At 43.6% G+C, this 25,597-nt stretch overlaps 2 protein-coding genes across 7 annotated transcripts in view; one reads left to right on the top strand and one right to left on the bottom strand.

Moving 5' to 3' along the window:
* LOC129815064 (death-inducer obliterator 1-like) overlaps positions 1 to 17,949 on the top strand; it is a 32,168-nt gene extending 14,219 nt beyond the window's left edge. For 5 of the 6 annotated variants that reach the window (XM_055868394.1, XM_055868392.1, XM_055868391.1 and 2 more), the window contains exons 8-16: positions 1,457 to 1,985; positions 3,852 to 4,011; positions 4,757 to 4,873; positions 5,086 to 5,241; positions 5,650 to 5,803; positions 5,973 to 6,640; positions 11,670 to 11,759; positions 11,868 to 12,063; positions 13,649 to 17,949. In XM_055868394.1, coding sequence (XP_055724369.1) covers positions 1,457 to 1,985; positions 3,852 to 4,011; positions 4,757 to 4,873; positions 5,086 to 5,241; positions 5,650 to 5,803; positions 5,973 to 6,640; positions 11,670 to 11,759; positions 11,868 to 12,063; positions 13,649 to 17,355 — 5,777 coding nt within the window. In that variant the 3' untranslated portion in view covers positions 17,356 to 17,949. The remainder of the gene's footprint in view (positions 1 to 1,456; positions 1,986 to 3,851; positions 4,012 to 4,756; positions 4,874 to 5,085; positions 5,242 to 5,649; positions 5,804 to 5,972; positions 6,641 to 11,669; positions 11,760 to 11,867; positions 12,064 to 13,648) is intronic. The other variant, XM_055868396.1, reaches the window with a different exon arrangement.
* Positions 17,950 to 18,036: 87 nt separating this feature from the next.
* LOC129815065 (uncharacterized) lies at positions 18,037 to 25,131 on the bottom strand. Its single transcript, XM_055868397.1, has 8 exons — positions 23,495 to 25,131; positions 20,478 to 20,543; positions 20,298 to 20,333; positions 20,088 to 20,142; positions 19,926 to 20,004; positions 19,789 to 19,855; positions 19,494 to 19,642; positions 18,037 to 19,347 (listed from the first exon to the last, which is right to left on the bottom strand). The coding sequence occupies exons 1-8, from the start codon at positions 24,851 to 24,853 to the stop codon at positions 18,516 to 18,518; spliced, it is 2,643 nt and encodes an 880-aa protein (XP_055724372.1). The 5' UTR covers positions 24,854 to 25,131; the 3' UTR covers positions 18,037 to 18,515.
* Positions 25,132 to 25,597: the final 466 nt, after the last annotated feature.

The following is a 25,597-nucleotide window of genomic DNA, read 5'->3' as shown; positions in this document are numbered from 1 at the left end:
GCCTGTTTGAAATCTGTATATGAACATATTGGTGATTTTAAAAGGATGCAAGTGATAATTGTTGTACAGGTAAGAACAGGTTTAGTAGTTAAAGCTGGAGGTGAATGATGTGTGCCTTTGGCTCAATGAGCAATTGTGTAATTGGATATGGCAGTAGCATTTTCTGCTGATGGCACTCACATGTATTTGCTGTTTTTAATGTACAGACAGATTTCTCATACTTTGGTAATGAGCAACACCGACGTGGCAAAATATCTGCTTTAACAAAGCTATGACTAATATCGATATCCACATTTTTACATATCAAGTCATACAAAAGCAATTGGTACTAGTATACTTGTCACGCACAACCAGTGCCTCTGGGGAAAGATGTTGCATTGATCTTGAATTGTTCAGCTTAATATTCCTTGACAAATATTTTGTCTTTATTGAACGCTCATTAGATGTGTGTACAGCTGAAGGTAGACGGTATTGTTAGAAGAACCCTGTGCTGGCCTCACAGCAATATGAATTTTCAGTGGTGAAAATATCAGATTTGGTGTGGGATGTATGAAGATATGTAGAAGGTGAACGTTCAGACATTCTTTGCCCAAACATGGTAAGTTCCAAGTTAAGTTTCTGGCCACTTGATACAGTGGGTCAACTAGTGAGATCTTCAAAGACCAGACAAAGGGAGATTCACATCCTAATAGAATCTAATTGTAGTTTTGTGAAGATCCCTGTACCCAGTGACTTTCCAGACAGTTATGTTTTTAGGGCTTAATATCTGATGGGTTGTTGATTGGGGTCTAGTTCTGTAGCTCAGGAACGGATGTAAAATGGTTTGCAGGAACTATTCATACTGTGTTATTTTTTTGTTGCTCATTTAGTACACAGTCAGGCCTAGGAGCATTTAGTACGTCGGTCCCTTCTGATAACACTGAAGTGGTGTCTCACCTACATTCTTCATGAAGAGGATCACCACCATTTGAACTAATGTTGAGAAGATTGGAATTGCAGCACCCCAAAAATGGGTCCTTTTATACAAATTCATTTTACATCATTTTTAGCCAGAGAATAAAAGAGATTTCCAAATTCTGTTTTATATTTATTTAACCCATTTTATGTGCATGCTTATGGTTGGCTTTCGCCGTGTGTGGGAAGATGTATTTTAAACAGGTTTATTTTGTGTTTGTCAAGGTATTTATCATTAGATCCAACAAAGGGAGGAGGACCCATCTTCAATATTTTGTGTTCTTTGTATGCATTCTGGTCATGTCTGGTAGCCTGTCATTAAGTTAATCTAAGGTCACATTACATATGCCATCATTGTAAATAAGAATGTGTTCTTAACTGATTTGCTATTTCAATGTTTTACCTTTTCCCCCCTGAATTCAATTTACCTGTCATATGTTTTCATGATGGGTCATAAACTGTTTCTACTTGTGTTTAATGCAAATTGTTTTACGCTCCACAGCTCCTGTAGAGAAGGAGAGTGAAGAGGACCAGAGTGAGAAGGAATCAACCCCTTCTGAGAAGAAGTCACCTGCTTCTACAGCGCCGCTCAAAGGAGGAAAGAAGTCCACCGGCCCCAAATTATTAAAGACATACACCAGGCGCAATAAACCAGCAACTCCAGGCAGCCGTGCTAAGGCACCAAAGAAACAACCACCCCCCCCTCCTAACAAAACCAAATCCAAGAAACCACCTCCACCGCCTGCTGTCCTGACCCCTTCTGCCCCTGGTTCTTTAGATGCACCACGACATCACGTCACAGGAGCCCTGAGGGTTGGCAAGTCCAGCTTTACCATCCCTAAGAAGCAGGCCCAGCCCCAGCAAAGGGACTCCTCGGGTCGTAGTCCGTCCAGAGTCGCATCCTCAGCCCCTTCCACCCGACACCATGAGCCAGGCGCTTCTGCACCTTCCATGATGTGCCCGACAGCTCCGCCCAACAACCAGATGAGACAGAACATACGCCGCTCACTCACAGACATCCTCTACAAGAGGTGAGTATCCCAGAAGTTAGACCTAGACTGATCCACGTTTCTAGAGAATGGCTTACATTGTCTCTTGAACTTCATGCAAGGTCATTCATCTGATTTATGGTTTTAATGTAGATTATTTTTGAGAATACTAAGAAGTTGTTGTAGGCCAATGGAAAATACAGTTGAAGTTGGAAGTTTACATACACTTAGGTTGGAGTCATTAAAACAAATTTTTCAACCACTACACAAATTTCTTGTTAACAAACTATAGTTTTGGCAAATCGGTTGGGACATCTACTTTGTGCGTGACACAAGTAATTTTTCCAACACTTGTTTACAGACAGATAGTTTCACTTATTCACTGTATCACAATTCCAGTGGGTCAAAAGTTTACATCACTAAGTTGACTGTGCCTTTAAACAGGTTGGAAAATTCCAGAAAATTATGTCATGGCTTTAGAAGCTTCTGATCGGCTAATTGACATCATTTGAGTCAATTGGAGGTGTACCTGTGGATGTATTTAATGGCCTACTTTCAAACTCAGTGCATCTTTGCTTGACATCATGGAAAAGTCTAAAGAAATCAGCCAAGACCTCAGAAAAACAATTGTAGACCTCCACCAGTCTGGTTCATCCTTGGGAGAAATGTCCAAACGCCTGAAGGTACCACATTCATTTGTACAAACAATAGTACGCAAGTATAAACACCATGGGACCACGCAGCCGTCATACCGCTCAGGAAGGAGACGTGTTCTGTCTCCTAGAGATGAACGTACTTTGGTGTGAAAAGTGCAAATCAATCCCAGAACAGCAGCAAAGGACCTTGTGAAGATGCTGGAGGAAATGGGCACAAAGGTAAAACGAGTCCTATATCGACATAACCTGAAAGGCCGCTCAGCATGGAAGAAGCCACTGCTCCAAAACCGCCATAAAAAAGCCAGACTACGATTTGCAACTGCACGTGGGGACAAAGGTTGTACTTTTTTGAGGAATGTCCTCTGGTCTGATGAAACAAAAAAATAACTGTTTGGTCATAATGACCATCGTTTTGTTTGGAGGGAAAAGGGGGAGGTTTGCAAGCCGAAAAACACCATCCCAACCGTGAAGCACGGGGGTGGCAGCATCATGTTGTGGTGTTGCTTTGCTGCAGGAGGGACTGGTGCACTTCACAAAATAGATAGCATCATGAGGCAGGAAAATGATGTGGATATATTGAAGCAACATCTCAAGACATCAGTCAGGAAGTTAAAGCTTTGTCACAAATGGGTCTTCCAACTGGACAATGACCCTATGCATACTTCCAAAGTTGTGGCAAAATGGCTTAAGGACAACAAAGTCAAGGTATTGGGAGTGGCCATCACAAAGCCCTGACCTCAATCCTATTGAAAATTTGTGGGCAGAACTGAAAAAGCGTGTGCGAGCAAGGAGGCCTACAAACCTTACTCAGTTACACCAGCTCTGTCAGGAGGAATGGGCAAAAATTCACCCAACTTATTGTGGAAAGCTTGTGGAAGGATACCTGAAACGTTTGACCCAAGTTAAACAATTTAAAGGAAATGCTACCCAATACTAATTGAGTGTATGTAAACTTCTGACCCACTGGGAATGTGATGAAAGAAATAAAAGCTGAAATAAATCACTCTACTATTCTGACATTTCACGTTCTTAAAATTAAAGTGGTGATCCTAACTGACATAAGACAGGGAATTTTTTGTTGGATTAAATGTCAGGAATTGTGAAACTGAGTGTAAATGTATTTGGCTAAAGTGTATGTAAACTTCTGACTTCAACTGCACATGTTCCCCACATCTTTATAACTACGTTGTCTAGAATGTATAGCTCTAAAATGTGTATGTGACCAATGCGATTTGATTTATTGTCCGACCAGGGTGAGTGACAGTGATGATTTGAACATGTCTGAGAACGAGGTGGGAAAACTGGCGGTCAGCATTGAGAAGGAGATGTTCAACCTGTGCCTTTGCACGGACAGCAAGTACAAGAACAAGTACAGATCCCTCATGTTTAACCTGAAAGACCCCAAAAACAAGGTGAGTCCACAGGTGTCTGCAGAAGTGACTAGTCAAGCGATAAGTTGTGTAGGTTAAACCAAATATGGTAAATGTTGGAGAGCCATGTACATGTAAATGCCAAAACAACGTAAATACCAACATAAAGTCTCTTAATAGGGCGTTGGGCCACCGTGAGCCAGAACAGCTTCAATGTGCATAGATTCTACAAGCATCTGGAACTCTATTGGTGGGATGCGAAAATTCCTTTTGGTGTTTTGTTGTTGTTGGTGGAGAACGCTGTCTCAGGCACCACTCCAGAGTCTCCTATAAGTGTTCAATTGGGTTGAGATTTGGTAATTGAGATGGCATATGGTTTACATCGTTTTCATGCTCATCAAACCATTGTGATCACTCGTGCCCTGTGGATGGGGGCATTGTCATCCTGTGGTGGTGTAACCATGGTAGCCAAAATAACTGGGCCTGCCCAACATTTATACATGACTCTAAGCATGATGGGACATTTAATTGCTTAGGAATTGCTCAGGAACCATAACTGTGGAAGCACCTGCTTTCAATATATCCCTCAATCACTCAATTGTTTCCTTTTATTTTGGCAGTAACCTGTACATTTGAATTAGTATTTCTATATTATAGTATTGCGTTGTTGGTATGTGGGTGAATTGATCGTGAGTCATGAATTCAATTTAAATGATATTACTGAAATGTTTTATGTTCACAAGCCATATGTGCCAGGTGAGTAAATGGTATGTTGTGCTTGTCTCAGGGCCTGTTCTACCGCGTGATCTGGGGAGAGGTCAGTCCCTTCAGGCTGGTGAGGCTGAGTGCAGATGAGCTGCTCTCCAAAGAGATCTCAGAGTGGAGGAAGCCTGACACCACTGAGGTAAAAAGGAACTCCTCTGTTGACCTATTAGAGATCATGATAATGAAACCAATAATTCTATAGACAGAGCAGTACTAGGAATGGTATTTATTGTGCAACTAAATATCACTACTAAAGAGACCATATAATTAGCCTAATTTTCGTATATTGCTAGACACTATATGTTCAATAAGGCCTACATCCAAGTTGATGACCTCTGTTGTATCTCATAGGCTCCCAGTGCTAGATCCCAGACAGGGCAGTCCAAATCGGGCCGTAGGCTTGATTCTGGCCCCCTTGATGTGGACATGGAGGACGCTCCTCCAATGTCTGATGGAGATGTATGTAACTCTGGCACCTCTCCATCTCCTCGCATGGCTTTTTCTGCAGTAAGTGGTGGCTTTCTCACCCTTTCTTTCACTTCCGCTTGTCTTTCATCTTCATTTTCCTTGCATAAGACAAGAACCATGTTGTCCTGGGTGTTAACATGTGGGTAACATATTGTGGTTTTACAGTTTAAGTCTCTTGCCAACCTGTCCCATACCTCTTTAAACTGTCCCTTTGTCCTACTGAAGCTCACTGCCACCCGCCCCGTGCATCACTCAAATCACGTTTCACACCCACTGTGCATCAGTGTAGCTATCGTTTTAGAGATGATCTAATGATTCATGTGATCAGAATATTTCCTCCATTCAGGACCTCATCAGATTTGGCTATGGTTTGATGTGCTATTTGAGATTCCATTGTCAGTTTGTAGTGTTGACTGTCTTTCTGTTTTCGTTTTACAATGTGTTCAGGAACTAGAGGAAGCTAGCTCCGCTCCCTCTTCTGGCTCTGTTCAGGTGGGGGTGAAAAGTGGCAGTTCCCTGCCAGACATCTTCAGCATGATGCGGGACACCACAGCCGAACACAGGGCCCACCTCTTTGACCTCAACTGCAAAATCTGCACAGGTAAAAAAATAAATTATGCAAGAAACGGTGGCATAAAAACTTTGAGCGTACTTAGAATTCCCCTCACATATGTCCCTCATATCTTCATTCTTATTACTCCATGCTTAACTTTGATTAGTGGATTTGATGGTTTAGGAGGTTTAAGTAACATCTGTCTCCCCTCTTCCAGGCCAGAAGTCTGCAGATGATGAACCAGCAGCCAAGAAGGCCAAACTTTCCAAGAAGCCTGAAATGAGGCAAGAGGTGAGGCGCTTGTCCAGGTCCTCCTCAGGTGAAGGTGCCCCGGTCTCTTATCCTGGCAGTGAGACGCCAGTCCCTGAGCCCCTGCCCTACCAGGAGGACACAAGCATCCATTTTCCTCCGCCCCAGACCCCTGTCACCGCACCAGCCGTCTCCTCTGTCAGCATCACCCGCAGAGATCCCCGCATGGCAAGACACAGCTCTGGAGTGACGGTCACCCACTCTGCCCCAGACACATCCATGGTAGCACCCATCTCAACAGATACCTATTCAAGACCCATTCCAACAGAGTCCTATTCAAGACCTTTCCCAGCAGATACTTATTCAAGACCAGCCGTTTCAGTAGAGCCCGCTCCGGTTGCAGTGATGGAGGTGGTGCCCAAGGGGCCTCTGCCCATGCCCCCGGCTCCTCCACCTTCCATCCCCAGGCCCATCATGCAGAAAGCTGCCTCGTCAGAGCCTCCTCCAGAGGGCGAGACCGCCATCTTCCTCCATGGCCAGGAGATGATGTGGAAAGGATTAGTCAACATGCACACCGTGGCCAAGTTTGTCACTAAGGCATACCTGGTCTCAGGATCCTTTGAGCACCTGAAAGAGGTTGGTTATTAATTTGTTAGAAAAGATTACATCACTGGTAGTTGCAGTTTTTTTTAACGTGAGCTAAGAAAAACCACAACGAAGACAACATAACTGCTAAGATAACTGTTATATTTGATCATAGTGAAAGTCTCACTACATTTTGGCCAGAATACATGTATTACTTATAGTGCCTTCAGAAAGTATTCACACCCTTTGACTTTTCAACATTTTGTTGTGTTACAGCCTCAATTTAAAATTGAATAAATTGAGATTGTGTGTCACTGGCCTACACAGTACCCCATAATGTCATAGTGGAATTATGTTTTTAGACATTTTTACAAATTAATTAAAAATGAAGAGCTGAAATGTTTTGAGTAAGTATTCAACCCATTTGTTATTTGAAGTCTAAGTTCAGGAGTCACATACATTGCATGGACTCACTCTGTATGCAATAATAGTGTTTAACTAGATTTTTGAATGACTACCTCATCTCTGTATCACACACATACAATTATCTGTAAGGTCCCTCAGCGGAGCAGTGGAATTTCAACCACATAGACCAGGGAGGTTTTCCAATGCCTCGCAAAGAAGAGCACCTATTGGTAGATGGGTCAATTTTTTATAAAAAGCTGACATTGAATACCCCCTTTTGAACATGGGTGAAGTGCTGTTACTAATTACACTTAATACACCCAGTCACTACAAAGATACAGGCATCCTTCCTAACTCAGTTGCCGGAGAGGAAGGAAACCGCTCAGGGATTTCACCGTGAGGCCAATGGTGAATTTAATGGCTGTGGTAGGAGAGAACTGAAAATGGATGAAAAAAATATTTAACTTGGCAAGTCAGTTAACTTCTTATGGCTGCAAGCCTGAGGCCGCCCACAATATGACAACAGCCAGCTCAAGTGCAGGGCGCGAAATTCAAAAGATATTTTTTTTAGATATTTAACTTTCACACATTAACAAGTCCAATACAGCAAATGAAAGGTACACATCTTGTGAATCCAGCCAACATGTCCGATTTTTTAAAATGTTTTACAGCGAAAACAGCCCGTATATTTATGTTAGCTCACCACCAAATACAAAAAAGGACAGACATTTTTCACAGCACAGGTAGCATGCACAAAGCCAACCTAACTAACCAAGAACTAACCAACAAAAACTTCATCAGATGACAGTCTTATAACATGTTATACAATAAATCTGTTTTGTTCGAAAAATTTGCATATTTCAGGTATAAATCATAGTTTACATTGCAGCTACAATCAGAAATTGCACCGAAAGCAGCCATAATAATTACAGACACCAACGTCAAATACCTAATTACTCATCATAAAACATTTTTGAAAAATACATAGTGTACAGCAAATGAAAGACAGGCATCTTGTGATTCCAGCCAATATTTCCGATTTATTAAGTGTTTTACAGCAAAAACACAATATAGCGTTATATTAGCTTACCACAATAGCCAGAAAGACAAGCCATTTCCCAGTAGCAAAAGTTAGCGATCGTAACAAACCAGTAAAAGATATATATTTTTTGACTAACCTTGATATTCTTCATCAGATGACATTCCTATAACATCAGGTTATACATACACTTATGTTTTGTTTCGAAAATGTGCATATTTAGAGCTGAAATCAGTGGTTATACATGTTGCTATCGTAGCTACTTTTTCCACAACGTCTAAACAGCAACGATATTTTTCTGACACTTTTTCTGACACACATATTCTGACCAAATAGCTATTCATAAACATAACAAAAAAATACATGTTGTATAGGAAATGATAGATCCATTAGTTCTTAATGAAATCGCAGTGTTAGAATTCTAAAAAATAACTTAATTACGACATCCAGCTTCGTATAGCTAGAGTACCCCAAAGTTGGGCGCCGGCGACTAGTTCACATGCACGACAGATATATGAAATAGCATGATAAAATGTTTCTTACTTTTGCTGATCTTCCATCAGAATGTTGGACACGGTGTCCTTTGTCAAGAACAATCATTGTTTGGATTTAGAACGTCCATTTTCCCTCTTGAATTAGCAAGCGCACTAGCCAAGTGGCTCGAAGCTCTCCATGTCAACAAACGGAAGAGAACGGAACACGGCAAAACTCCCGAAAATTTTTCAGTGATCTGATGAAACTATATTGAAAAAACATACTTACATTTACATTACATTTAAGTCATTTAGCAGACGCTCTTATCCAGAGCGACTTACAAATTGGTGCATTCACCTTATGCCATCCAGTGGAACAGCCACTTTACAATAGTGCATCTAAATCTTTTAAGGGGGGGGGGGGGCAGAAGGATTGCTTTATCCTATCCTAGGTATTCCTTGAAGAGGTGGGGTTTCAGGTGTCTCCGGAAGGTGGTGATTGACTCCGCTGTCCTGGCGTCGTGAGGGAGTTTGTTCCACCATTGGGGTGCCAGAGCAGCGAACAGTTTTGACTGGGCTGAGCGGGAACTGTACTTCCTCAGTGGTAGGGAGGCGAGCAGGCCAGAGGTGGATGAACGCAGTGCCCTTGTTTGGGTGTAGGGCCGGATCAGAGCCTGAAGGTACTGAGGTGCCGTTCCCCTCACAGCTCCGTAGGCAAGCACCATGGTCTTGTAGCGGATGCGAGCTTCAACTGGAAGCCAGTGGAGAGAGCGGAGGAGCGGGGTGACGTGAGAGAACTTGGGAAGGGCTGCGGCGTTCTGGATGAGTTGTAGGGGTTTAATGGCACAGGCAGGGAGCCCAGCCAACAGCGAGTTGCAGTAATCCAGACGGGAGATGACAAGTGCCTGGATTAGGACCTGCGCCGCTTCCTGTGTGAGGCAGGGTCGTACTCTGCGGATGTTGTAGAGCATGAACCTACAGGAACGGGCCACCGCCTTGATGTTAGTTGAGAACGACAGGGTGTTGTCCACGATCACGCCAAGGTTCTTAGCGCTCTGGGAGGAGGACACAATGGAGTTGTCAACCGTGATGGCGAGATCATGGAACGGGCAGTCCTTCCCCGGGAGGAAGAGCAGCTCCGTCTTGCCGAGGTTCAGCTTGAGGTGGTGATCCGTCATCCACACTGATATGTCTGCCAGACATGCAGAGATGCGATTCGCCACCTGGTCATCAGAAGGGGGAAAGGAGAAGATTAATTGTGTGTCGTCTGCATAGCAATGATAGGAGAGACCATGTGAGGTTATGACAGAGCCAAGTGACTTGGTGTATAGCGAGAATAGGAGAGGGCCTAGAACAGAGCCCTGGGGGACACCAGTGGTGAGAGCGCGTGGTGAGGAGACAGATTCTCGCCACGCCACCTGGTAGGAGCGACCTGTCAGGTAGGACGCAATCCAAGCGTGGGCCGCGCCGGAGATGCCCAACTCGGAGAGGGTGGAGAGGAGGATCTGATGGTTCACAGTATCGAAGGCAGCCGATAGGTCTAGAAGGATGAGAGCAGAGGAGAGAGAGTTAGCTTTAGCAGTGCGGAGCGCCTCCGTGATACAGAGAAGAGCAGTCTCAGTTGAGTGACTAGTCTTGAAACCTGACTGATTTGGATCAAGAAGGTCATTCTGAGAGAGATAGCAGGAGAGCTGGCCAAGGACGGCACGTTCAAGAGTTTTGGACTACTAGTTACTTTACGATGATATGGTCACATGTATCAAATAAAATCAAAGCCGGAGATATTAGTCGCCTATAACGGCAGCTAAACAGAAGGCAAATCCAGGTCCCCCTTCGCGCTCTCCAGAAAACAGGAAATGGGCGGACACGTCATACAAAGAGCTTGTATTCCACTTCAGACCAAGATAAACACTACATTTCTTCTCTCACCGCCTCTTGACATCCAGGGGAAGGTCTATGAAGTGCACGTATACTAATACGTATCATGCCCATTCATAGGCAGGAAGTAGAACAGAGCCTCGATTTCAGACTTTCCACTTCCTGGTCAGGAAGTTTGTGCCAAATGAGTTCTGTTTGACTCACAGATATAATTCAAACGGTTTTAGAAACTAGAGAGTGTTTTCTATCCAATAGTAATAATAATATGCATATTGTACGAGCAAGAATTGAGTACGAGGCCGTTTGAAATGGGCACCTTTTATCTGGCTACTCAATACTGTCCCTGCAGCCCAAACAGGTTAAGAACAAATTCTTATTTACAATGACGGCCTGGGAACAGTGGGTTAACTCCATTGTTCAGGGGCAGAATGACAGATTTTTACCTTGTCAGCTCGGGGATTTTATCTAGCAACCTTTCGGTTACTGGCCCAACGCTCTAACCACTAGGCTACCTGCCGCCCCAATAAGGCACTGAAGTAAAACTGCAAGAAATGTGACAAAGAAATTCACTTTATTTCCTGAATACAACGCATTATGGTTGGGGCAAGTCCAACACATCACTGAGTACCACCCTTCATATTTTCAACCATGGTGGTGGCAGCATCATGTTATGGGTATGCTTGTCATTGTCAAGGACTAGGGAGTTTTTTTAGAATAAAAAGAAACAGAATGGCGCTAATCACAGGCAAATCCTAGAGGAAAACCTGGTTCAGTTTGCTTTCCAACAAACACTAGGTGACAAATTCACCTTTCAGCAGGACAGTAACTTTGAACACAAGGCCAAATATACACTTTTGCTTACCAAGATGTCATTGAATGTTCCTGAGTGGCCTAGTTACAGTTTTGTCTTAAATCGTCTTAAATCTATGGCAAGACTTGAAAATGGCTGTCTAGCAATGATCAACAATCAACTTGACAGCTTGATGAATTTTGCAAAGAATTGTTAGCTCATATTGTACAATCCAGGTGTGCAAAGCTCATAGACTTATTTTCAATAAATTAGCTACAATTTCTACGCATGTTTTCACTTTGCCATACAGGGTATTGTGTGTAGATGAAAATAAAGATTTAATCAATTTTGAATTCAGGCTGTAATAACAAAATGTGGAATAAGTCTAGGGTTATGAATACTTTCCAAAGGCACTGTACTTGTTTGAATTGGTTGTGAATATATGGTAGTGTCATCCGAATTTAACACAAAGGTGACATTGTTAATCCTGTACAGGATCTGCCTGACACCATCCACATTGGAGGCCGAATCTCTCCCAGCACTGTGTGGGACTATGTGGGAAAACTGAAGACATCTCTGTCCAAGGTAAAGCTTCCACCACAATCTAATAATGTGAGGTATTTATACATAACCTACTTCCTGGTTGAGGATCCTAAAGTCACACCCCTCTCTTTGTTTTTGCCTCATCTCCAGGAGCTGTGTCTAATCCGGTTCCATCCAGCCACAGAGGAAGAAGAGGTTGCCTACGTCTCTCTCTTCTCTTATTTCAGCAGTAGGAAGCGTTTTGGAGTGGTCGCCAACAACAACCGCCGCATCAAAGACCTGTACCTCATCCCCCTGAGCTCCAAGGACCCCCTGCCCTCCAAACTGTTACCTTTTGATGGGCCAGGTAAGCATCTGCAGGGAGACGCACAGAGGCCTCCGATAACCCTAACACCCAAACACTGGATTGAATATAATGTGCCAAAGTCTCTATACCTCAAGACAATTAAGTTAGGCATAATGTCAGTCGATAGTTTTGTCCAGAGTGGTCACTATGTTCAGGATTTTGTTCATTTACTTAGTTTTCCTCTGTGTGAAAGGAGAGCTTGTTTCATGAAGTTGGTTTATGATATACATTGTAGGGGGCGAGCATGTATTTCTGCTGTTGCCTTCCTCCATAAACATCCCTCTGTACTTGTTCTATGCCCTCAGTGTGTACTCTGTGTGTATATTACCTTGTATCACACGTCTGTCTTAAATAAAGGATGTTGTGCATCACAGGTTGGTGCGGCCTTAGACGTCAGTCTCAGCCTGTTGTTTTTAAGGCTCAGCTTTTATTCTGTAGATACTCGTGTGAAATGTTTGGGTAATGATGGTGTTTCTGAAAATGACAACTGCCACAATGTTACATTTAAATTACTCCTCACTGCAACTTGGTGTACTGTGTTAGTGGATCTACCTGCATCTCCAGTACCCACACATCATAACTGAATGGGCAGCACCTGACCTACACCTAGTCCATCCCATACCGCCAACAATGCCTGGAAAGCCATGGTAAGTTATTATGAGAGGTCCAGCTTGGAGAGCCTTGGACAGATGGTTCTACTCATGTTGGGGTTTTAAAGAAGATGGACAAGAGAAGAATCTATGGATCTCAAACACTCACTGAATTGAAGAAACAAACACTTAACCATCCATATAATTAGTTGTCAGCAGAGGTTGGATAAGTAGTGTCATAATTAAAAAAGTTGCATATAAGTTCAGTGGAATGCACTGTACAACACATATTGTCTGTTTTTATATAGAATAGGAAAGAATATGGAAATGTCTACTAATATTGACATGTCATTAGCATGCATTCTCATGAAGTCACAATCTAGCAAGATGAGAAGCTTAGTGAAAGTGGCGAATGTTGCGTTTTTCTGTACCTGCAAGGTGTGATGTTAGATCAACAGAAACATGCAGTCTAATGCAGTGCACAGACAGTCACAGTTCTCAAAGTATCATGGGGAGTTTAAGACTGCTCAGCAGTGTGACTAAGCACTCTTAAAGATTGTCTGTAGCTTACAATTCTTGTTTGTATTCTTTTGACACATGAATATTTTAATTTAATTGTATACTTGAAGCTGATTATACAGGTGGCTTTTTGTGCTCATATTTTTTGTTGTTGGAACAATTCGAAATGGAAAGTGAAGACCACAGCTTGTGGCTTTAAATCAACAAACCTTTTTGTGATCAGTTTTGGTTTGTTGTGATCTGTGTGATTCCCGGTCTCTGTGAAATCCTCTTGTCTGTTGTCGTCCATAGCTTCGGGCGTTTGAAACAAGCTCTCATTTCAGATTCACTTCAAATAAATTGTATCTCTGGAAATTTGTCATTTAGCAGATGAATCTATCGGAGATATACAGTATACAAGTATGTAAGTGGATAAGGATATGTTCTAGAATGCATTTTATTCAATTATCACTAATTGTTTTAACTTTGTCTTGTAGGACTTGAACCAGCGCGTCCTAACCTCCTGCTTGGGTTGGTGATTTGCCAGAAGGACAAGAAGCGTGCTGGAGCCTCTTTGGAGACTGAGGAGAAGCGTTCCAAGATCCAAATCCGAGACCTAGATGATACTGGCCTTCCAAAACCAACCACCACCATCAAAGCTGAAGCCAAAGCCGAGAAAGCCTTGCGGTACACCCAGGATCTTCCCTTCAGCACAACCCCCCCAGGTACTCCTCCCCCTCTCAGCTCCTCAGAGACCTCCACGTCCATGGCAGCCTTATCAGTGCTGTCCTTCCTGTCCTCTGTCAAAGCCCCTGCTACAGACAAAGAGTCACCTGCCTCAAGCTCTGCTGCATCATCTGCTGCCAATGCCACTCCCCTTCAGACCATCTTGAAGACCTTGTTTGGGAACAAGAGGCAAGACTCTGAGGCCTCCATGTCTCCCTCAGAGCATGGTGCTGTTGACGTCTCAGCCGTGCCTGCTACTCTGCTAGATCCCATTGTTCAGCAATTTGGACAGATTTCTAAGGAGAAGCAGGTGGAGGAAGATGAGGATGACAGACCATACGACCCAGAGGAGGAATATGACCCAAGCATGGGCTATGGAGCACCCCAGAAGTCGGTTAAAGAACCTGAGGTCATCAAGCAGCCAGAGGCTACGGATGTGGATGATGTGGCTTATGACCCGGAGGATGACACCATCTTCGAGGAGGTCAAGACTGAGGTTCCTGGTCAAGCCAAGGCCACCGGGGATCTGACCAAACAGCAGAAAATGGTGGAGGATCTCAACAAACAGATTGAGGAGCAGAAACAGCAGCTGGAGGAGCAGGAGGAATCCATCCACGAAAAAAAGTCAACCACAGGGACATCAGCTGCCTCGTTCTCAGTCACAGACAGTTTGATCTCACAGCCATCCCTACTGGCCAACAGTCGGCTCTTGCAGCTGGGCAAAAAAGTTGAAGAGTTAGTGAAATCTTCTGCTGCTGCTCCTTTGATTAACCAGAGAAGGGACCCAAGGCAGAGTAGGGATCCCAGGAGGCTAACCTCAGACTCAATAGAAAAAGTGGAGATACCTCCTGCCAAAGACACCACGCCACCACCACAGACTGATGTCCAAGAACCAGAAACACCACTGCCCCAAGAAGAGGTTATAACAGATTCTCTTCCCTTTCTGGAATCAGACGCAACAGAGGTTTCCATTCCCCTGTTAGGTGAGCATGTAGAACCTGCTACGGAGGTCAATTACATGGAGGAACAAACTGTTGAATCTGAGGAAGTCGACCCAACCAAGAGTGACTTGGACAAATACAGTATTTGGCCAAATGCAGACAGCATTTTAAAAACAGGGGAGATCTCTAGTTTTGAGAAGAACCGTCAAGAGCCTACCTCCTCTGGCTACTTCAACATATCCACAAACAACAACTCCTTAGCTTCACCTACAATTAATGTACTGTCTCAGAATGTCACCCAGGATAGCTCCACCCTGGTGGACACTCAATCCTCCCACATGTCACATATGGAAACATCAAGCTACATGGACTATGGAGCTCCTGACATTCTCCCAACAACCACCTTCCCACCCCAGCTTGTACCACCACCAATGCAGGGTCCGCCCCCAATGCTCGGGCCACCGCCCATGTCAGTTCCCCCACCCATGCAGAGTATTCCTTCCTTGTCAGGTCCTCTACCTATGCAGAGACCACCTCCACCCATTCAAGTTCCTCCACCCATGCAAGTGGAGAGCAACCAGTCTCCGTACTCCCAATATGGGCCGCCTCCTGCTGCTTATCCTCCCTATCAGAACCAATGGGGAGGCTCTCAGCAGCAGTATGAGCCCCCCCCTGGTCCTCCACCCCAGACCATGATGCCACCCAGGGGACCCCCTCCATTCCAGCCGATGGGCCCGAGAGCCCCACCTCCCCAGATGTTCAATGCCCCCATGGGCTCCATGCCTCCCCAGCACATGGGGCAGCAAGGCCTCCCTCCAGGCCAGTTCATGGAGGGCCATGGCCTGCCCAGACCTAATTTTGACGGGCAAAACGGTTTAGCTCCACCAAGGAACAGTGGACCCCCTCCTCCATTCAACTTCCCTGGACCCAGAGCACCCCATCCACCATTCACAGGGCCTCCCCCAGGCCACTTTGACAACAGAGGACCTCCTCCATCCCACTTCCCTGGGCCCAGAGGTCCACCTTCTCATTTTGGGGATCATGGGTCACAAGCCCACATGATTGACCCACCAAGAGGCCCTGTAGATCAGTACAACAATGTCAGTGTTGGGTCCTACCAGCAGGGCATGGACCATCACCAGGGTCAGACCCCTCCACACATGTACAAAGACAACCAGGCTCCCCCACAAGGCCCCTCTTACAGAGGACCTCCACACAACCAGTATGAGGGGCGGAGAGGCCCGCCTCCCAGTGGAGATATGGGTGGACAGCGCTTCCATCCACCTAACCAGTTTCGGGGCTCAATAGCACCCTCCCCACCACCACACAGGGGGTCTTATGATGACCAGAGACCCCCTCAGGACCACCGTGGGGCCCCACCACAGCATTTTGGAGGACCTGATCAGTATCACCTTGACAGTCCAGGGGACTTAAGGCCAGTTCGCCACAGTGGGCCTCTGCTCCCGACCCCACCAGAGGGCCCCATACCTCTACCAAACCGCATGGGGGGTCACAGCCCAGAGTCCCACAGGGATGACCACTGGCGACGACACTCGCCTGATATGAGAAGGAGCAGCTCCACCAGAGAGGGCTCAGAACCTTGCGGTGGAGACAGGCCCAGTCGATTTGAAGGGGGCCACAGAGACCGGGAGCCAATCCCTGGCTCCTCTCGGTTGTCTGAGGAAAGGCAAAGGGACCTGTCTGAGGACCGCAGGAGGGAGCGGGACAGAGAGGGGCCCCATGGAGCCAGGCCATGGGACAGGGGCCAGGGCAAGCCCTGGAGCCGGGAGAGAGAGTGGGACAGAGGCAGGGAGAGAGACAGGGGAGAGAGAGAACGAAGCCGGGAGAGGGAGCGCAGCAGAGGGAGGGAGGGAGAGCGACATGGGGAACCAGAGGGTGACAAACGCAGGGCGCCGGAGGGTGACAAACGCAGGGCGCCGGAGGGTGACAAACGCAGGGCGCCGGAGGGTGACAGACGCAGGGCGCCGGAGGGGGACAGGCACAGGGCGCCGGAGGGGGACAGGCACAGGGCGCCGGAGGGGGACAGGCACAGGGCGCCGGAGGGGGACAGGCACAGGGCGCCGGAGGGGGACAGGCACAGGGCGCCGGAGGGGGACAGGCACAGGGCGCCAGAGGGGGACAGGCACAGGGCGCCGGAGGGGGACAGACACAGGGCGCCGGAGGGGGACAAAAGAAGGGACAGGGAGAGAGACCGAGACAGGGGCAGGGAGAAAGAGCCTGACAGGAGAGACTACGACCGAGACAGACCCAGGATCAGAGACCGGGAGAGAGACCGCGACAGGAGAAGGTCCAGGAGCAGAGACCGGGACAGAGGCAAGGAAAGAGAGCCTGACAGGAGAGACAACGACCGAGACAGAGCACGAGACCGAGATAGAGAGAGGGATAAAGACCGGAACCGGCGCGACAGGAGCAAGAGCAAAGAAAAGAGAGAAGACAAAAAAGAAACAAACAAATCTGATGTCCCAAAAGAGAGCGATAAACCTGCAGAGGTTGAAACTGCTAAAAACACATTGTAATGTCTTACTTTTGAGGACTTTTCACTGTAGTAAATCAATCACCCTGTAACTTTTACTTTCAGCACCATAACTAAATGTAAATAGACATTGGGAATCTGTTTCTACATGGCAAATTATTTCATGGTACAATACTCTTGTAGTTCGAAAGGTCTGATTTCCCCCCCCCCCCCCCCCACTTCATATTTTATGAATGTTATCACATTTGAAACTAATATTGAGGTCATTTAAGTTCATCTGACTATGATACCATGTCATTTACATACAAGTACCTTTCTCCTGTCAAAGTACCTTTTCTAAGAAACACATGAAAGCAACTGATTAACTCCCTGACCTTTAATGTAAATATGAATGTATTTGTGTATATACCGGTATGTTTTTAATCACATTTTTCTAAGTAGAGAAATTATAAGCCATATATCTGGAATGGATAATGTAAGAATTTAGGAAACATTGATTGCTATAGTCTGAAGTCATTGGACAGTATGTGCTTGTATGTTCAGCAGTTACCACTGAATGGATGTACCTATAGTATTGCTAATTACAGTTGACATTAATTTTGTTCAAACTTGGCCAATTAAACCTTCTTTATGGCAATCTTTGTCATTAATGGGTTCGTTCTTTCCATTACTTCTCAGACTTAAAAAATGTCATGTTCAAAGACTGTAATAAACACCACATAGACTCTGTTTATCTATTATTTTATTAAAATCAAATGTATACAAATCATTAGGGCACCCCTGGTGGTTAGGCACTAAAGATATTTTCAATATTTTAAGCAGTAGAAAGTATTTTGAAATGCCTTCTGAGGCAAGCATAGTCATTCAAAGCTGAACATTTACCCAAAACTCCATATAACAAATTCCCAAAACTAAAAATATGCTATTACAAAATAAACCACTAATATAATCATTGCTGGTTTGAAAACAGTAATCAATAGTATAACATTGGTGTTGCTTTGAAAAATGTGGATAACAACCCACTGATATATTATACATGTAATCAGAAGTAATAAATTGATTTACTAACATTTGTTCATATAAATGGAAATGATTAGAATAGATGGCATACATAATGTTCCTTTATTAGTGCATGACATGGTTGAATACTCTAATCAATCGTCACCATTACGTCAAACACTGAATATTTCCTTTTGGTATCAATTAACTATCACGGGATGTGCTAATATTGCCCTCTGAAACGTCAGGGCATGGTTCGCTCTCTAAATGCTTACTTGCAGCTCCCTTATTCTCCCCAGCACCATCATCTTTGCTGTCTGTGGTTCCCTCAAAATCTCCACTGTCTCTCTCTGGTTGCTCATCTGTACTCTCATGACCATTGGTGTTAGTCATTCCCTCTGAAACATCATTGCTTGGTTCACTATCTGCTCCCTTATTTTTTCTTTCATCATGATCAACATTAGTCATTCCCTCTGAAACGTTGATACGTTTGGGAAGTTCATGCTCTGTTGGCTTATCTGCAGCTCTCTTTCTCCAATTATTAGTATTTCCCTCTAGATGTCCACTGCTAGGTTGATAATCTGATTGCTTCGGAGAATCGATGGTGGGGTGTTGACTAGGGTTGGAGGTAGTTATAGAGCTACCTCTATCAGAAGCTCCATAACTGGATTGTGCATTATCGTTTTGCCGATAACTGGCAGTGTTGTCAATGTTAACCTGTTTAAGATCAATTGAGTTTTTATAATCTGGGAATGTCTCTTCCCTAAATATACTCTGGATTGTCTTGGGGCACCACACAAACTCATGTTTGGGCTCATAGTGCGCGTAGGCATACTTAACTAAATTCCTGCGCTCTTGCTTATCAATGACAGCAAAGATGAAGTAGTTGAGGGCACTTTCCTTCACATTGTACAGCTTGTCTTTGACAAGAGTCTGCTCTAGGAAGAAGTGGACCAGTGGGGCCTGGTAGTGGGGGAACCCCAGAGTGCCCAGGCACTTCAGGATGCGGGTGATGCGCAGGTTGTTGTGTGTGTTTCTGCCATGAACAAAAATACAAGGGTACTGTTAACCTCAAAAGCACTGTTATTCTCAGAAGTTTAATTTGAAAACTGAAATCTGAGCTATTATGTATTGCAATCACTAAAATAAAAAGTTAAATAACCAAATGAAGAAATTTCTAACCTTTCCAGATTGTCAAATCTCTCACGCCAGTTATTCGCAAGTTTCACTTCCCCTGTTATGTCATTTGACAGCTCTATGCCGTAGAAGTCCAGCATGAGCTTGTAGGATGCGACCAGCCTCTGCTTTGCTGTGCCATCTTCAAGGAAAGCCTGAGGAGGAAACGGATTGTCATTCAGAACGATTATGAACACATATTTTCATTTGTTTCTATGCCCCCAGTCAGTAGATAATGTATGACATGTAAATGCAGTATGCAGAGAACACTTTCCTTGCTCAAAGAAACTACTAGAAGTACCTCAATTTCCTTCTTGGTGAGTTCCTTGGCTTGATAATTCATTCCTGGTTCTTGAAGTGGGAACAACCTAAACAAAATGTTTGTGTATTAAACAAATATTTTAAACAATTTAACTTAGAAATGTAAAGGAAACTGACCATTGGATGTATGAGTGAACTTGTTCCAGTTTTGAATATTTCCTGTGCCATTTATTGTGAAAGTCCTCAATGAAGACACCTAATCAGAACAAAGTTTACAGTTAAACATGTCCATGTCTTGTCAAATTGAAACTGCGCTTAAAGAAACAGTAAAGAGATTACCATCAGGGGAGGAGGGTATTTGTCCACAGTAGAACTGTAAATTAGGCATTTCATCCTGGGGGGGGGGGGGAGTAATGCAAATTCAGAAATGAGGATATTTCAGAGAGCTGTATTAAAACAGTACAATAATCTCAGAGGAATTGGCCAGTAAAATGACTAAAATCATCCCGCTTTTCCATGTACTACATAAAGAGATGAGGACTTGCTTACTTGTTGCCCGCCAAAGTACAACTTTGATCCTTGCCCCTGTGGAAACAAGAACAAAGGTCTAAAGACTATGTACAAACTATTGATTGATTGATAGTCAGCAGCAGTAACATACTATGATTGAGGTGGATATATTTTATAGCAGAAAGTGTGTAAGATTGTGTGAAGAGAATAATGACTTACTGGATAATCATGCCTGTACTTCTGCATATCCCTTGCTGCACTTCTGAATCTGTTAAACTTATTTGACTGAAAACACATTCACTCCATGAGATCACAAAATGGCAGATACTGGAAACACCTGATACAATACTGATACGCCCACGTGTCTGAGCTATATAAAGTAAAACAAACTTGGAGGGAAACTTTTACTAGCTGCAAAGGCCGGCTTGTATTCTACTTGGCTACTGACGGGCCTAGCAGACTTTATTAGTCATATCCATTTTATGTATCTGGAAGTTATTAGATCACATAGACAGACGTAATAAAAACATCAGAAGTCTTAAACCCTTGACTAAAGCTTTGCATGGTGGACAGACGCCTCACAAGTCCTCAACTGGCATTAAATAGTACCCACAAAACCACAGTCTCAACGTCAACAGTGAATCCGGGATGCTGGCCTTCTAGGCAGAGTTGCAAAGAAAAAGCCATATCTCAGAATGGCCAATAAAAAGAAAATATTAAGATGGGCAAAAAAACACAGACCCTGGACAGAGGAACTCTGCCTAGAAGGCTAGCATCCCGGAGTCACTTCTTCACTGTTGACGTTGCGACTGGCGTGTACTATTTAATGAAGCTGCCAGTTGAGGACTTGTGAGGCGTCTGTTTCTCAAACTAGACAATCTAATGTACTTGTCCTCTTGCTCAGTTGTGCACCAGGGCCTCCCACTCCTCTTTCTATTCTGGTTAGAGCCAGTTTGCGCTGTTCTGTGAAGGTAGTAGTGCACAGCGTTGTATGGGATATTCAGTTTCTTGCCAATTTCTCGCATGGAATAGCCCTCATTTCTCAGAACAAGAATAGACATGCGTTTCAGAAGAAAGTTCTTTGTTTCTGGCCATTTTGAGCCTGTAATCGAACCCCCAAATGCTGATGCTCCAGATACTCAACTAGTCTAAAGAAGGCCCAATTTATTGATTCTTCAATCAGAGCAACAGCTTTCAGGTGTGCTAACATAATTGCAAAAGGGTTTTCTAATGATCACTTAGCCTTCCAAAATGATCAACTTGGATTAGCAAACATAACGTGCCATTGGAATACAGATGGTTGCGGATAATGGGCCTCTGTACACCTATGTAGATATTCCATTAAAAATCTATCTGCCGTTTCCAGCTACAATAGTCATTTACAACATTAACAATGTCTACACTGTATTTCTGATAAATTTTATGTTATTTTAATGGACAAAAAAATAGCTTTTCTTTCAAAAACAAGGACTTTTCTTAGTGACCCCAAAAATGTGCACATTATTCTTGAAAAAAATTATTCAAGCCCTGTCATGTTGATCATTGCTAGTCAGCCATTTTTAAGTCTTGCCATTGATTTTGAAGACAATTTAATGCACAACTGTAACTAGGCCACTCAGGAACATTCAATGTCATCTTGGTAAGCATTTTCAGTATATTTGGCCTTGTGTTAAAGGTTATTGTCCTGCTGAAAGATTAATTTGTCTCCCAGTTTCTGTTGGAAAGCAGACTGAACCAGGTTTTCCTCTAGGATTTTGTCTGTGCTTAGCTCTATTACGTTTATTTTCATCCTAAAACTCCCTAGTCCTAGCTGATGACATGATGCACATGATGCAGTCACCACCATGGTTGAAAATTCGAAGAGTGGTACTCAGTGATGTGTTGTGTTGGATTTGCCCCAAACATAAAGCTTTGTATTCTGAACTTAAAGTTTATTTCTCTGGCACATTTTTTTTTCAGTTTTACTTTAGTCCCTTATTGCAAACAGGATGCATATTTTGTAATATTTTTATGTACAAGCTTCTTTTCACTCTGTAATTTACTTTCATTTTTTTGGAGTAACTACAATGTTGTTGATCCACCCTCAGTTTTCTCCTATCACAGCCATTAAACTCTAACTGTTTTAAAGTCACCATTGGCCTCAGTGTGAGATCCCTGAGCAGTTTCCTTCCTCTCCGGAAGCTGAGTTAGGAATGACGCCTGTGTCTTTGTAGTGGCTGGGTGTATTGATACACCATCCAAAGTGTAATTAATTACTTCACCATGCTCAAAGCACTATTCAATGTCTGCTTCTTTTTTATGTTTACCCATCTACCAATATGTGCCTCTCTTTGAAAGGCACTGGAAAACCTCCCTGGTTGTTGTGATATAATCTGTGTTTGAAATCCACTGCTCGACTGAGGGACATTACAGATAATTGTATGTGTGGGGTACAGAGATTAACTTGTCATTAAAAATCATGTTAAACACTATTATTGCACACATAATGAGTCCATGCAACTTATGTGACTTGTTAAGCAAATGTTGACTCCTGAACTTATTTAGGCTTGGTATAACAAAGGGATTAAATACTTATTGACACAAGAGATTTCAACTTTTCATTTTTAATTAATTTCTAAACATTTCTAAAAACATAATTCCACTTTGACATTAAGGGGTATTGTGTGTAGGCCAGTGACACAATCTAAATGTAATCTATTTTAACTTCAGGCTGTAACGCAACAAAATGTGGAAAAGGTTAAGGGGCGTGAATACTTTCTGAAGGCACTGTATGAGAGAGCAAATGTATGAGCCATTGAAGCACGCATTTTATATAATACATATCTATCTGAAAATTCTGAAAGATTGAGTTATAGATTGGGGAATTTTGTTTTAAATTGAAATGTTTTGGGGGGGAAATGAAATATGCCAGTTGTATTTTATGGTGCCAATAAGAGATGTTTGATGATGAGCTACAGCAGGGGTGTCAAACTCATTCCAAGGAGGGCCTAGTGTCTGCAGGTTTTTGGTTTTTCCTTTCAATAAAGCCCTAGACAACCAGGTGTGGGGAGTTCCTAACTAATTAGTGATGTTAATTCATCAATCAAGTACAAGGGAGGAGCGAAAACCCGCAGACACTCGGCCCCACGTGGAATGAGTTTGACACCTGTGAGCTACAGTATTCTGAAACTCATCTGTTGAGAGACCTCACCAAAAAACGTTATCAGGGCCCAAGGGCCTGCATAGTGCATACGTACATGTTTGGTCCTTCTTTCACTTGTTTCTTCATTTGGATGATCCTCCCATGTCGAGTCATACATGCAGGAGTATTCATCGGTGTCTTCAATATCAAATGACCTGAGAACCGGAACCTCCACTTCTCCACTGGGAATGGATTCAGGCTCCACTACTACACTTACTAGAGACTCTTGACTCTCCACTTCATCTCTGGGAAGGGAATCAGAAGGCTCCACTACTACACTTACTTGAGACTCTTGACTCTCCACTTCATCTCTGGGAAGGGAATCAGAAGGCTCCACTACTACACTTACTTGAGACTCTTGACTCTCCACTTCATCTCTGGGAAGGGAATCAGAAGGCTCCACTACTACACTTACTAGAGACTTTTGACTCTCCACTTCATCTCTGGGAAGGGAATCAGAAGGCTCCACTACTACACTTACTTGAGACTCTTGACTCTCCACTTCATCTCTGGAGAGGGAATCAGAAGGCTCCACTACTACACTTACTTGAGACTCTTGACTCTCCACTTCATCTCTGGGAAGGGAATCAGAAGGCTCCACTACTACACTTACTTGAGACTCTTGACTCTCCACTTCATCTCTGGGAAGGGAATCAGAAGGCTCCACTACTACACTTACTAGAGACTTTTGACTCTCCACTTCATCTCTGGGAAGGGAATCAGAAGGCTCCACTACTACACTTACTTGAGACTCTTGACTCTCCACTTCATCTCTGGAGAGGGAATCAGAAGGCTCCACTACTACACTTACTTGAGACTCTTGACTCTCCACTTCATCTCTGGGAAGGGAATCAGAAGGCTCCACTACTACACTTACTTGAGACTCTTGACTCTCCACTTCATCTCTGGGAAGGGAATCAGAAGGCTCCACTACTACACTTACTAGAGACTTTTGACTCTCCACTTCATCTCTGGGAAGGGAATCAGAAGGCTCCACTACTACACTTACTTGAGACTCTTGACTCTCCACTTCATCTCTGGGAAGGGAATCAGAAGGCTCCACTACTACACTTACTAGAGACTTTTGACTCTCCACTTCATCTCTGGGAAGGGAATCAGAAGGCTCCACTACTACACTTACTAGAGACTCTTGACTCTCCACTTCATCTCTGGGAAGGGAATCAGAAGGCTCCACTACTACACTTACTTGAGACTCTTGACTCTCCACTTCATCTCTGGGAAGGGAATTCGGACTAGGATAACTTGGCATGATAAATCTCCAGATGCGTTCCAGCCAAGGCCAACAATTTGGTATGAACGACTTCCAGCGCAGGCCCATGTAAGCGAGAACTGGAACCAGTAATAAAGTGCGTTTGTGCCTAAACCGTTTAATCCCGGGAAACATCCTAGACATGTCGTCTCAATTTAGCAATTTTAGCGCTGCTCGCAGACCTGTTCCTATTATCATTAGAAGCCCACTAACTCCGGAGCTGCGCACAAGATAATGATGTAGGACTACGCCGTAGTCTATACAAAATGTTCCAAGGTAACAAATATTAATTTTATGATTAACTAAATGACGAGAGCCACCACGATATCTTGCATTCGGATTCGAATAATATGTTCACATTTTCACTTTCGTTTCTTCCTGTCACTGCTTTCTATACTCACCGTAAATCGAAACACTGGCGCAACATCGCGAGACTTCCGGGGACGCTTGCGAAACAGACCAAGCAGACCGGGATTTGAATGAGAAGTCAATGAGAGACTCGAAAAATTCTTCCTTAGTTGTTCATTTTCTCGAAATCATAACCTAGATTTGAGTTAATGGGTCCGGGTAATTTTTGTCCAATTAATATTTCCTATCAGATGACAAGATAAAAAACTAGTAAAAAAAATGTAATTCCTCGTTTATTTGATTTGAATCAGAAATCAAACAACGCATAAACGGTTATGTTTTTGGTTTTTATTGTCTAAAGGAAATATTAAATAACGAGAAATTGAATAATTATTTGATTATTCAAATGTTGTGTTTTTAATTAACGGTTTTGATTCGACCCCTGCACCATTCGTTTTGGTCAATGAATAATCGTGGTTTCTTGACAACACAGAAAATGATAAATGGGTCTTCATGTTTTTGATCTGCATATGCAATCGA

The sequence above is a fragment of the Salvelinus fontinalis genome, chromosome 18 (genome assembly GCF_029448725.1).
Source record: "Salvelinus fontinalis isolate EN_2023a chromosome 18, ASM2944872v1, whole genome shotgun sequence".
NCBI lineage: Eukaryota > Metazoa > Chordata > Actinopteri > Salmoniformes > Salmonidae > Salvelinus > Salvelinus fontinalis.
Note: the sequence above shows the minus strand (reverse complement) of the source record. Positions and strands in the feature narration are given on the sequence as shown.

Excerpts from the sequence above, each read along its gene's own strand:
- LOC129815065 (XM_055868397.1), bottom strand. The coding sequence starts at position 24,853 with ATGTCTAGGATGTTTCCCGGGATTAAACGGTTTAGGCACAAACGCACT. Across the intron at positions 20,143-20,297 it reads TGTACTTTGGCGGGCAACAA|GATGAAATGCCTAATTTACA; the intron begins GTAAGCAAGTCC and ends CCCCCCCCCCAG. Across the intron at positions 19,348-19,493 it reads AGATTTGACAATCTGGAAAG|AAACACACACAACAACCTGC; the intron begins GTTAGAAATTTC and ends TGTTCATGGCAG.